Source organism: Myxocyprinus asiaticus, chromosome 34 (genome assembly GCF_019703515.2).
Source record: "Myxocyprinus asiaticus isolate MX2 ecotype Aquarium Trade chromosome 34, UBuf_Myxa_2, whole genome shotgun sequence".
NCBI classification, from domain to species: Eukaryota; Metazoa; Chordata; class Actinopteri; order Cypriniformes; family Catostomidae; genus Myxocyprinus; species Myxocyprinus asiaticus.
In genome coordinates, this window is record NC_059377.1 from 18531603 (window position 1) to 18544936 (window position 13334).

General features: G+C 40.1%; 1 protein-coding gene across 4 annotated transcripts in view; it reads right to left on the bottom strand.

The window, feature by feature from the left end:
- The window catches only part of LOC127425490 (engulfment and cell motility protein 1-like), a 178930-nt gene that overhangs the window by 35047 nt on the left and 130549 nt on the right, over positions 1-13334 (bottom strand). For all 4 annotated transcript variants that reach the window (XM_051671552.1, XM_051671553.1, XM_051671551.1 and 1 more), the window contains one exon: positions 3794-3930. In XM_051671552.1, the coding sequence (XP_051527512.1) occupies positions 3794-3930 (137 nt within the window). The remainder of the gene's footprint in view (positions 1-3793; positions 3931-13334) is intronic.

Consider the following 13334-nt stretch of genomic DNA (forward strand, 5'->3'; position numbering starts at 1 on the left):
TGATTGTTGGTGCCAGACGGGCTGGTTTGAGTATTTCTGTAACTGCTGATCTCCTGGGATTTTCACACACAACAGTCTCTAGAGTATACTCAGAATGTTTAAAAAAACATCCAGTGAGCAGCAGTTCTGTGGACGGAAATGCCTTGTTGATGAGAGAGGTCAGTGGAGAATGGCCAGACTGGTTCGAGCTGACAGAAAGGCTACGGTTATTCAGATAACCACTCTGTCCAATTGTAGTGAGCAGAATAACATCTCAGAATGCACAACATGTCAAACTTTGAGGTGAATGGGCTGCAACAAAAGAAGAACACGTCGTGTTCTACTTCTGTCAACCAAGACAGAACGTTGAGGCTACAGTGGGCACAGGCTCACCAAAACAGGGACTAAAGACTGGAAAAACATAGCATAATTGCAGAGGTGGGTAGTAATGTGCTACATTTACTCTGTTACATTTACTTGAGTACATTTTTGGAGAAAATTTACTTTTAAGAGTAGGCTTAATAGTGGGTACTTCTTACTCATGTAAATTTTCGTTTTTACTTTTACTACGTTACAATGTGCAACGTTCCTTTCATTACATTACTGCTTTTAATTAAATAAGTTTTAATAAATGTGTAATTTATTGAGAGATTTTTTGAATGGGACTTTTACGACAGCGGAACTTTACAGTTGCGCTCTGTCACTCCAGTCGAGATCATGGCAGCAGCAGCAGCATGCGGTCAAAATACACTTTGGTCACACAATACCTTAATTTTACACCAAGACAAGTGGATATTTCAAGATTAGAAGCAGCTCCCGCTTAAGAAAACTTGTTGCGGTGAGTTGTGGCGATTGTGATAACGTCACTTGCATGGACAACAGAGAACAAGCTCTGAACTTAAGTAAACCTAACACTCTTCCAAATACAGAGATAAGTTGCAGTTTACCCTTACTGTTCAGAACTAATGATCTAAATTCTTTCTACACTGAAAATATTGTAACTGAAATAAGAATTCATTCAGGGCCTGTGGAATATTGTTCACGTTTTTCCCCGTAATAATTACTAGAAACTGGTGTCCAAACTTTTCTTCTAATTGACAGATTCGTCTAAATCTGACAAGCATAAAGTGATAGTTCAGCCATAAATTAATGTTCTGTCATCATTTCTTCCCCGCCCTCATGTTGTTCCAAACCCGTGTGACTTTCTGTATTTTGTGGAACCCAAAAGATGTAAGACTTGTTAATGTTAGAGACTGACAGTCTTAGTCACCATTCCCTTTTAAAATATGGAGGGAAAAAAAAAAAAAACATGCAGTGAAAGTAAATGGTGACTATAAGGCTAACATTCTGTCTGATATCTCCTTAAGGTTTGGAACAACATGAGGGTGAAAGATGAAATAATTTTCAATAATAATAATAATAATAATTAAATTGTTATTATTGTTATTATTATTATTATGGACTACATGTTAAATAATGGAATATTGAGGGGGCCTGGGTAGCTCAGTGGTAAAGACGCTGGCTATCACCCATGGAGTTCGCTAGTTCAAATCCCAGTGTGTGCTGAGTGGCACCAGCCAGGTCTCCTAAGCAACCAAATTGGCCCGGTTGCTAGGGAGGGTAGAGTCACATGGGGTAACATCCTCATGGTCACTATAATGTGGTTTGTTCTCGGTGGGGCGTGTGGTGAGTTGAGTGTGGTTGCTGCGGTGGATGGCGTGAAGCCTCCACACGCGCTATGTCACCGTGGCAATGCACTCAACAAGCCACGTGATTAGATGTGTGGGTTGACGATCTCAGACACGGAGGCAGCTGTGATTCGTCCTCCGCCACCCAGACTGATGCGAATCACTACGCAACCACGAGGACTTAAAAAAAGCACATTGGGAATTGGGCATTCCAAATTGTATGTATGGAATATTGGAGATTAAATGTCCATTGTGTTATATATGAAAGTAACTAGTTACTCGCTACTTGAGTATCCTTTAATCGGATACTTTTTAACCCTTACTCAAGTAATTATTAACATCACTACTTTTACTTCTTGAGTAATTATTTTTTTCAATTAATTGTACTTTTACTTGAGTACAGTTTTTGGCTACTCTACCCACCTCTACATAATTTTACAGAGTGGTTATCTGAGTTACCGTAGCCTTTCTGTCAGCTCGAACCAGTCTGGCCATTCTCCATTGACCTCTCTCATCAACAAGGCGTTTCTGTTCTAAAGTGTCCCGTTACTGTTTTACTGAGTGAGAAAACACTCTAAATGAAAAGTTTTTCAGACATTTGAGCTTTTGGCATTGATTTCAAATAATCAGTAAACCATTCATGAAGAAAGGGCTAGGTATCATCCACACAGCTAATCAGGTGAGAAGCTATGATACCTACCCTTTCTATTTTGACTTATCATTACGTTTCCTGTTATGCTGTTGTGTTTCAGAATTGTTATTTTGTTTTTTTTTTGGTTTGCCGTTGTGTTTTCAGACTTGTTTTGTTTTGCACTCCACGGCCACCGTATCAATCGCCTTTTAGATCAGAAATTGCCTTTTAGTCAACCCGAGATCGTATATGCCTGAAAAATAGTGCTTTTTAGCGTGATCTTTTAGCACAATTTATAATACCATTGTAGTCAAATGTAACTGCTGGTTTGATATGAGTTGTTTGATCATAATCTTGACCAGCTATTTTGGTGATTTCGGTCTTTCCCTATTCAAGTAGATAGGAGTTGTACTATCATATCACTTGTATCCATAGAAAACAGCTACTCGGGAGCGTTCCAAAAGATGGCTGCTGAGTGGACTGACTTGCCTTGAAAGGGACTTTGATTGAGCACACAACTCCCACATTTGTTTATGAGTAATTGTTCATGAAACATGGCACCAACTTAACTCAAACTTCTTGTTACCATTAAAAGATAAACCAGAATCAAATCAATCTACTGACTGCAACTTTCATCCCTCCAGTAAAGATTAAGACAGTTACTGTTTGTTGTGCACTTTTCTAACTGCAAGATAAACTGTCAGACAGTTTTGTCGAGTTCTGATCACAGATTAAACTGCAGTTTTATCTCTATATTCAGCAAGTCTATTTATAATAAAGCAGGAATATAGATGAGGGGCAAAAGCAAGGTTTTCTCAGATGTGCTGCTCATGTACAAAAACAAAGCATGATGAATTTAATCACAGTGTCTAGAGAGACATGCTTCAGGGACACATTTTAGAAATGAGTTTTCATGTTCATGAATCTTAATTACGCTCAAATATTTTGATACTTTTATCCTGTGCTAGAACTCTGGGACAAGTTTGCTTGGTGATTATCATAGTTACACAAACAACAGCCTAGCAAAACTCATCCGCCTCTATAACCAGGCAAAAGCTTGCCTGTACCAAATGCCTGAAACTTCAGCAAGTCTGCCATTTCCAAGTGGTGTGAGGTTGTGATAGACTGTCAAATCGGCCAGGCCATTTTGTCAATGTACTGTATGTTCAGGGTTCACATACATTTTGACCAATAGTGTTAATTAAAATGAATAAGTTAACAAGTCTTTAAGTTCAGCAATTTTGTGTACATCTTATTTAATATCATAAACTTGTATTATGTACAGTACATTTTAGCATCATATCAGCCACTGGCAACCCTGCTCTTTAGATATCGGCATCGGCCATTCAAAAACCCATATTAGTAAACCACTAGTGTGAGGGGACAAAGAGATGAGAGAAAGGAAGTGAGGCAAAGAATGTTAGGAAGAGAGAGTGATGCAGAATAAGACACAGTTGCAGAGTCTCAGTCAATGAGTCAAAAGTGCTGCTCTTACCTTATTGAAGTCCTCAGAAGTGGCTCTCATCTCTTTCCAAGTTTTGTTGAGTAACTGAATACAGATGCAAAAGAACTCCTCAAATGAGCGGTCGTGAGTGAAAAACATGGGGTGGAAGTCATGGCAGTTCTCGCTGGCTGTGGAAAGACAGAAAGCGACAAGGTGAAGGTTTACTCTCTCAAATGTTACATCCTATTCAACCTGAGGATAGTTGACTTCTCAGGTAAATCAGCAGTATTCATATCTCATAAAAAAGCTACACCCTATATTAATGCTGCTCAGAACTGAAGCCTCAAGACACTTTCTGAAACTCAAATAGGGGCTTCGATTATGAACGTGTCTACATTGTTGGCCATCTTTAGCCCTCACGTGGGCTTCTCATGCAGGAACTCTACCTCTTGGCAGAGCAGATGTTTATTCTCAACCCAGAGAAGTGTGCACTTGGCTCTGAGGACAACTACACATCTGAAGTGAATGTGAGCAGTTGGTTTAAAATGGCATTTTTATTGCCATATATTATTTCAATGCATCCCCCTAAAAGCCAGCCACTGTTCTTTATTCAGAAATTCAAAAACACTCCTTGTGAGGTCCCACCAGAACCTACCTTTGTACTTTTCTAAGCAATTCTGGAACTTTTGAAGCACTTCTCATTTTTGTGTACCCTTAGGAAGAATTGCTTTTGTTGCAGTACTCCTCTTTTGTAAGTTTCTTTGGATAAAATTATATGTAAAGAATTAAATGTATATGTAAATAGATCTGGGTCTTGGCGATGGTCTCAGACTGCAATCTATTTCCAATGTCCTAAAGGTGATAACTGCTTAAAGCACAGGTCAACAAGGTGTCTTCACCATTACAAATAATAAGCAATATTTCAGTGATTTTGAACGGCTACTTTGCCACTGCACAAAGTGGGTAAATGTTTGAAATGAATGCTGTAATAAATTTAATATTTCTCAATTTCAGTTATTCAAAATGGTTCTTGGACTGGCAGGGTGGGTCTTGGTCTGCTCTTAAGAGGTCTGGTATTGGTCTGGGTTTGGGTCTTAGGTGGTCTTGTATTGGTCTGGGTCTTAGGAAGTCTAGTACTGGTCAGGGTCTTAGGGGGTCTGATTATTGTTCTGGCTTTTGGACTACAAGGATCTGGTATTGGTCTGGTTTTGGCTCTTAGGGGTCTGGGTCTTATGGGGTCTTGCATTGGTCTAGTTTTGTGTCTGTCTGTTTTTGGTCTGAGTTTGGGTCTTAAGGGTTCTGGTTTTGGGCATTAGTGGGTGCGGTCTTAGTCTGGTTTTGGGTCTAAGTTTTTTTTTTTGGTCTGGGGTTGGGTATTGGGAGTCTAGTATTGATCTGGTTTTGTGTCTTAGGGGGTGTGGTTTTCATATTGGTCTTAGGGGTTTGGTTTTAGGGTCTTATGGGTCTGGTATTGGTCTGGGACTTATGGGGTCTTGTATTTATCTAGTTTTGGGTCTGTCTGGTTTTGGGTTTTAGGGGGTCTGTTTGGGTCTTACGGGTTCTGGTTTTGGGTATTAGTGGGTGTGGTATTGGTCTGGTTTTGGTTCTTAGGGCATCTAGTTTTGGGTCAAAGGGGGTCTGTTTTTGGTCTGGGGTTGGTGTGACGAGGAGGAGGGCGTGGCCTGACCATAACGATGGACGCCCGAGGCTGAATCAGCCCAATCAGCCAGGAGAGGGATAAAGAGGAGCCGGGTACGCCAGTTCGAGCGAGAGAGACGCACGCAGCCGCTGTGTGTGCGTCAGTGTTTGTGTTGTGTTTAAGTTGTAATTGAAGTCTTTTTGGTTAATAACCCGGTTCCTACTTCATCCTTTCCCGATGGACAAGAGACTTGTCTGCCACACTGGTGCCGAAACTCGGGTTTGGAGGAAGACACGCTGTCATGGAATCCTCACCGCTGCCATCTGCCAGGGGTGGAGGAGCCCGCTGCCATCCACCAGGAGGCAGTGCAGAGCCGGAGTTTTTTTTTTTTTTTTTTACTTTTTCCTCTCTCTCTCCCCCGCTCTCTCTCTCTCGGGCTCTCCCACTCTCTCTTTCGCTCCCCTCATCCTATTCAGATTCCCAGGAGGCGGGGAAGACTGGCTGGCGGGAGGACTACACACCTCCCCTCCATTGGGGTATGTGATGTGGAGGAGGGCGTGGCCAGTCAGTAATGATGGACACCCGATGCTGAATCAGCCCAATCAGCAGGGAGGGATAAAGAGGAGCCGGGGATGCCAGTTCGAGAGAGAGGGAGAGATGCACGGAGCCGTGGTGTGTGTGTCAGAGTTTGTTGTAATTAAAGTCTTTTTGGTTGATAGCCCAGTTCCTGCTTCTCCTTTCCCAATGAACAAGAAGCTTGTCTGCCACAGTTGGGTATTAAGGGGTCTAGTATTGTTCTGGTTTTGGGTCTTAGGTGGTGTGGTATTCATATGGGTCTAAGAGGTTTGGTTTTAGAGTCTTAGGGATCTGGTATTGGTCTGGGTCTTAGTCTGGTTTTGGGTTTTAGCAGGTCTGGTATTGGTCTGGTTTTGGGTCTTAGTGTGTTTGGTTTTGGTTTGTGTCTTAGGGGGTCTAGTAATGGTCTGGTTTGGGGTCTTAGGAGAACTGGTATTCATATGAGTCCTAGGGGTTTGGTTTTGGGATCTTAGGGGTCTGGGTCTTGGTCTTGTATTGGTCTGGGTGTTAGGGTTCTAGAATTGGTCTGGGTCTTGGAGGGCCTGGGTTTGACTTCCACTCTGGCACTAAGCCTATAAACAATTTACTACATATAACTTTTATAATAAACCACACATAGGTGGCAGAATTCTGTGGAAGTGATGTCAGTTGATTACCTTCATAAGAAGGATAAGAGACTTGTTCTTCATCTCGCCACTTCATAAATTAATCTCAAAAATGTTCCCCCGGGACATTGCCAAAGCAGGATTATGGAATGAGAGTTCAGTGATGATCTATAGTGTGAGATTAGTGCTTAATAAAAATAAAAAAAAACTCTACGTGGGAAATTAAAGTCTGGGTAAGCGCTATAAAAACTGAAGGTGCCATTAATGTGTTCATAAACAGCAGCAGTGAAGGTGAAAATTAAACTGAGGCTTTCACCCTGAGGCCCTGTGATGCCACACACCTGTGTGTCAGTTACGCCGCTTCAATACAAACACTGGTGGAGTGGAATGGTGCTTTGAATGAGAGCCACTGTTTGAGGTTCTTATTTAGTGTAATTGGAAGCATGGCTCTGGCTCTGCAGAGGGCCAGTAATTGCATTGGCTTGGTAGAAATTGAAACTTCACCGCATAATGAATGATGCCTGAAGGGGTAATGGTGCTTTCATTGGGAGTGATGCAGGTCTGGTCAATACCAGCACAAGTAACATCCGTCTGCTGACCAGAATGAGACTCAATAACCAAAAGCCTCGCAAGCCACAGGACTCTGTCCTTTGGGATGGCTGCCACTGATTAAATGTAATAGTTTCTTTCTCCTCCAGGAGTCAAAGGAGTTCAAGGGTGTGCTGAAGGGGAGGCCAACACCATCAGCTCCCGTCTGCTGAGGAATGAAATGTCAGAGTCACTTTGGCTCTCACCTAAGCCCTGGGCTCACAGTTTTGGACAGTATTAACAGTCTGATGCAACCTGTCTGGGTGGAAGTCACAGTGAATGCAAGAATCTTAAACCAGGATATTCTCTCATAAAGAAACAAAATAATCCGCAAAGTTCTTCTTTTCCTTTCCTCTGCCACGCGATTAACACATTCCTGCTTGTCTGTTTGACTACAGCTCCATTTCAAATCTAGTGAGCTGCCTCGCTGCCTGCTGCATACATAGGCAAATACCTCATAAGACAGCATCCTTACAGAAATGCAACATCATAAGTGACTGATTTGGAACATTCTACATAGGCAGCCACACAAAAAGCTCTTTGCATGGGAGATTCACAACTGATTTCAATAGAGACATGTTGCTCTAATACGCATAAGAATACATAGCACACACAAATTTGGGGTGAAATATCTTTTAATTCCACTATGCTACTTTGTAACAATACTTTTCAAAATTAATTTAAATACATGTTTATTTATAATCACCATTTCTCTTGCTTTTTCCACCATCTTTGATTTGGATTGATTTTTCTCTATGAATGATACTTGCGTTTCATCCTTAGATTTTAGCTAAAATTAGGTATATTAAGAGGCAGCATAACTATGTTACCTATTTTTTTTTTTTTAAACAGCCTTTGGGTGTGGAGTGAGCCTATGATGCCGTAATTTGCTGTCCTTGAAGACAGCTCACTAGGTTTTAGAACAGAACAATGTAAAGATTATATCATATAACATCATTACATCATGAGTCAGTCTCCCATGACTGAAACGAAACAGAGGAAGCAGAAACAATGTGTATGGAGAGGGCTTTATGGACTTTATGCCCTCCAGCTATCAACCACAGCACAGTGCAAAACCACAGTGTTAACTGCTTACAATTCAACATGTCATTAAACGACTGCTTTAGACTTTTCTAGACTTTTCTGATTGACCAATCACAATCAATTATTATTTTTAAGTACATAAGTACAATTATTAAGTACATTCTCATAAAAGCATCTATAAATTATTAATAATAAATATATAAAATAATTATAATCAATTTGTCATACAAACAGGCATGCTGGATTCAAAGAACAACAAGCCTCTCCTTATGCACTGTTCTGATGCACAAACTCTAAATAAAATAAGAGCTAAGAGTTGAAAATAAGACTTTCAACAGTACAACATTAGACAGCATAACAAATCTGTCTCTGGAACTGTTACTGTTTTGTCATGTTGTACTTCAGACCTGTGTTACTGCTTGTTTATATGTCAATGTGTTGTTAAAGATACACAAGTTTTAATGTAATTAATGGAATTTTATTTAAAAAAAATGCATGAATTAACTATGCTATTACAGTTCTTGTTTGTTTAGAATTGTTTATTTAAAATATAGTTAGGACTTAAAATTATCATATTGCATTTATGTCTCTAAAAAGTGTGCAGACACCTTTTACAAAAGTTATTTTTACATTTATTTCTGATTTGTTAGATCTGGTCTGTAGAAACTTGAAATGATCTCATCAACTGGCAACATACTGCAGTGGATAGTAAATGCAATAAGAACTGCATCTCTTATTTCCAAATAATTCTTCCTCAAAAGTACTAAAAAAATCTGGAATTGTTACTAGGAGCATTAAGGAAACTGAATCTTTAAATTCCTTGCAATTCCCATCCCTAGTCTTTAATGAAGACACATGATTTATTCAGCGTACAAGGAATTTGTAGTGTTGTATCCATTAGTTTACACCAGTTTACACTAGTCATCACATTATTTTACATTAGTTTTCACTAGTAGAAGACACAACTCTATGTGTCCTCAAGAAGCTTACAATCAGCGGGTTAGTGGCACCTTGTGGTGCCATCTCACAGAGACACAAAATAACTTTCCCAGACTTTCACTTCCACCATTCCTTGCTGGTGGAGCGACCTTCCGAACTCCACCCGAGCAGCTGATTCTCTAGTTACTTTCAAGAAACATCTAAAGATGCATCTAATCTGTGAGCACTTGACCCAGTCCTACTAATGCACTGTCTTCTTCTTTTAAAAATAATAATAATCTATTCTTTCGCCACTGTCTCTCACCTTCCTCTATGTATTTGTACTTCTCTGAGCAATTTGAAACCTTGTATTGCAGCACTTGAATCGCTTTTGCTGTATTCCTCATTTGCATGCCACTTTGGATAAAATCGTCTGCTAAATTAATAAATGTTAACGAATGTAAATGTAGTCCACTGACATTTAAGTTGAACTGTAAACATGAAATGGTCCACAAAGATTGTGTAGGTCATCAATAAACCTAAGACTACACTCTTCATGTTTACTTTGGTAATAGAGTAAAACTCACAGTATAAGAATAACTAGTGTAATTCAGCACAAAAACTCATGGTGCCATCATCTCTTCAGCATCTGCATCAAACCTTCATCAAAATGTAAATACTAAAAGCCTAAATAATATTTATACAAATGTATCACTAGAGCTGAAGGGGTCTATTTTCGTGAGTGTGCGATGGTGCAGATGGTGCTGGAGAAAACCTCAAAATTAAACTGTGATGCGCGCAATTTCGCCAAACCCACTTGCGCCTAAACTTAGCACATGCTTGCTCAAAAATACCAAAACTTCCCGGCAATGCCCAAAGACATTGCATGTATGACTTATGGCAAAGCACTGCGCTTAGCGCTCTTAAAATAAGGCCCAACGTGTTCCATTTTACTTCTAGAGAGTTTATACAAAGTCACTTGTAACGGGCTGTCGGCCTGAGAGGAGTGAGAGGAGGAGCTGTGGTGAGAGGAATCAAGGAATGGCAGATGCATGGGCCACCCCTGCCTCTACGTGCGTCACTCTAAATCTGACAAGATCTTCTGCCACAGATGTCTTCTGATGTTCTGCCACTGCTAATTATGGAAGGCAACAGGAATACACACAGATGCATCATAGACGAGGAAATAAACAAACCAGAAAGTGAGACAAGTGAGTACAAGACTGAATGCCTGTAGGAAGACATGCAGTCACACAGAGAGCACAGAGATGTCAAGGCAAGATGACAGCTATGGGAGGTCACCTTCAAGGCGAGGGCTATAAAGAACTGATGAATATACAGTGATAGATGCCACCCTGGCTCCTCAAGACAGAGGAAAGTCTCTTCAGGGCAGAAGGAATGAAACAATTGTTGCAAGCAGTCAAAGCAAAGGCTTGTGATATCGCCAGAAGGGGAAATTAAAGGAATAGTTCATCCAAAAATGAAAACTCTTGTCATCATATCCACTAACTAACATCTTATGGAGTTTTGGGTTCCTTGCCACAGTCAGCTTTGGCTTCCTCACTGGGTGCCTAAATACAAATAATGTTTAAAGCATTATTTTCAATGACGTTTTCAAATGAAACTGCATAATGAGGACTTTAAGATATTATAGAAATTAAAGCATGATTTTCTGCTACTTTGAAGCTGCTTTGAAACAATATGTATTGTGAAAAGTGCTGTACAAATAAAAATGACTTAAATTGACATTTACTCATGGCAGAATTTTCTTTCTTTTTTTTGTGGTTGAACTATTCCTCAAAGTCTGCTGCAACTGGCCTTGACATATTTTTTATTTTCATATATATATATATATATATATATATATATATATATATATATATATATATACAGGTGCATCTCAATAAATTAGAATGTCGTGGAAAAGTTCATTTATTTCAGTAATTCAACTCAAATTGTGAAACTCGTGTATTAAATAAATTCAATGCACACAGACTGAAGTAGTTTAAGTCTTTGGTTCTTTTAATTGTGATGATTTTGGCTCACATTTAACAAAAACCCACCAATTCACTATCTCAAAAAATTAGAATACATCATAAGACCAATAAAAAAACATTTTTAGTGAATTGTTGGCCTTCTGGAAATTATGTTCATTTACTGTATATGTACTCAATACTTGGTAGGGGCTCCTTTTGCTTTAATTACTGCCTCAATTCGGCGTGGCATGGAGGTGATCAGTTTGTGGCACTGCCGAGGTGGTATGGAAGCCCAGGTTTCTTTGACAGTGGCCTTCAGCTCATCTGCATTTTTTGGTCTCTTGTTTCTCATTTTCCTCTTGACAATACCCCATAGATTCTCTATGGGGTTCAGGTCTGGTGAGTTTGCTGGCCAGTCAAGCACACCAACACCATGGTCATTTAACCAACTTTTGGTGCTTTTGGCAGTGTGGGCAGGTGCCAAATCCTGCTGGAAAATGAAATCAGCATCTTTAAAAAGCTGGTCAGCAGAAGGAAGCATGAAGTGCTCCAAAATTTCTTGGTAAACGGGTGCAGTGACTTTGGTTTTCAAAAAACACAATGGACCAATACCAGCAGATGACATTGCACCCCAAATCATCACAGACTGTGGAAACTTAATACTGGACTTCAAGCAACTTGGGCTATGAGCTTCTCCACCCTTCCTCCAGACTCTAGGACCTTGGTTTCCAAATGAAATACAAAACTTGCTCTCATCTGAAAAGAGGACTTTGGACCACTGGGCAACAGTCCAGTTCTTCTTCTCCTTAGCCCAGGTAAGATGCCTCTGACGTTGTCTGTGGTTCAGGAGTGGCTTAACAAGAGGAATACGACAACTGTAGCCAAATTCCTTGACACGTCTGTGTGTGGTGGCTCTTGATGCCTTGACCCCAGCCTCAGTCCATTCCTTGTGAAGTTCACCCAAATTCTTGAATCGATTTTGCTTGACAATCATAAGGCTGCGGTTCTCTCAGTTGGTTGTGCATCTTTTTCTTCCACACTTTTGCCTTCCACTCAACTTTCCGTTAACATGCTTGGATACAGCACTCTGTGAACAGCCAGCTTCTTTGGCAATGAATGTTTGTGGCTTACCCTCCTTGTGAAGGGTGTCAATTATTGTCTTCTGGACAACTGTCAGATCAGCAGTCTTCCCCATGATTGTGTAGCCTAGTGAACCAAACTGAGAGACCATTTTGAAGGCTCAGGAAACCTTTGCAGGTGTTTTGAGTTGATTAGCTGATTGGCATGTCAAAATATTCTAATTTTTTGAGATAGTGAATTGGTGGGTTTTTGTTAAATGTGAGCCAAAATCATCACAATTAAAAGAACCAAAGACTTAAACTACTTCAGTCTGTGTGCATTGAATTTATTTAATACACGAGTTTCACAATTTGAGTTGAATTACTGAAATAAATGAACTTTTCCACGACATTCTAATTTATTGAGATGCACCTGTATATATTAGGATCACCAGCCGAATACTTCTTGCTTAATCTCAGTAACTGCCCTGTGATTGGACACTTTCATTCATGGATCAAATGAATCATGGCTGACTGTGAATAGTGGATTTCTACAATGGAATCGATAACTGAAAACTACTGTGTTTGAATAATGCTGCATCCACGCCGCTATACAAGATGACATATTTCAAATATTACTGAGTGCACCTTTAAATGTTCCTAACGTTTGACAAGGAGGCATCAAGATTGACAGTTAAGGAGTACTAACAGTGAAAATGACAAGCTGATAAGGAGAGTTATTACTCGAGGCAGGTTTGCCAATGTGATTAAAACATGCCAATGCATGGCAGATGAGGCCCGAGACAGCTGACAATCTGACTGGATAAACATCAATTTCACCACAGAATCTAAATGTGTAATATAAGCATAGCAGATGTTCTGTTGGAGCTCTACCTCTGTATTTGTACATGTGCACAATGGTGTTTAAGAAAATGGGTGAGATTGTTGAGAGATAAACTCTTTACAGGTGACTTGACATGCTAAAGGACGCAACTAACACAGGGTTCACACTGTACGATTCTGGCTGTGATTTTGCTGTCTGAGACAAGATTTCACTTGTCGTGGGACAAAATCGTCAGTCTTTGATCACTTATGGCCAATTTATGCTCCTGTGTCGATCCTTTGTGTAGGTTACATGTAGCTACAGCAGTTACGGCATAGCCTACGGTGTAGCCTGACATGGAAACC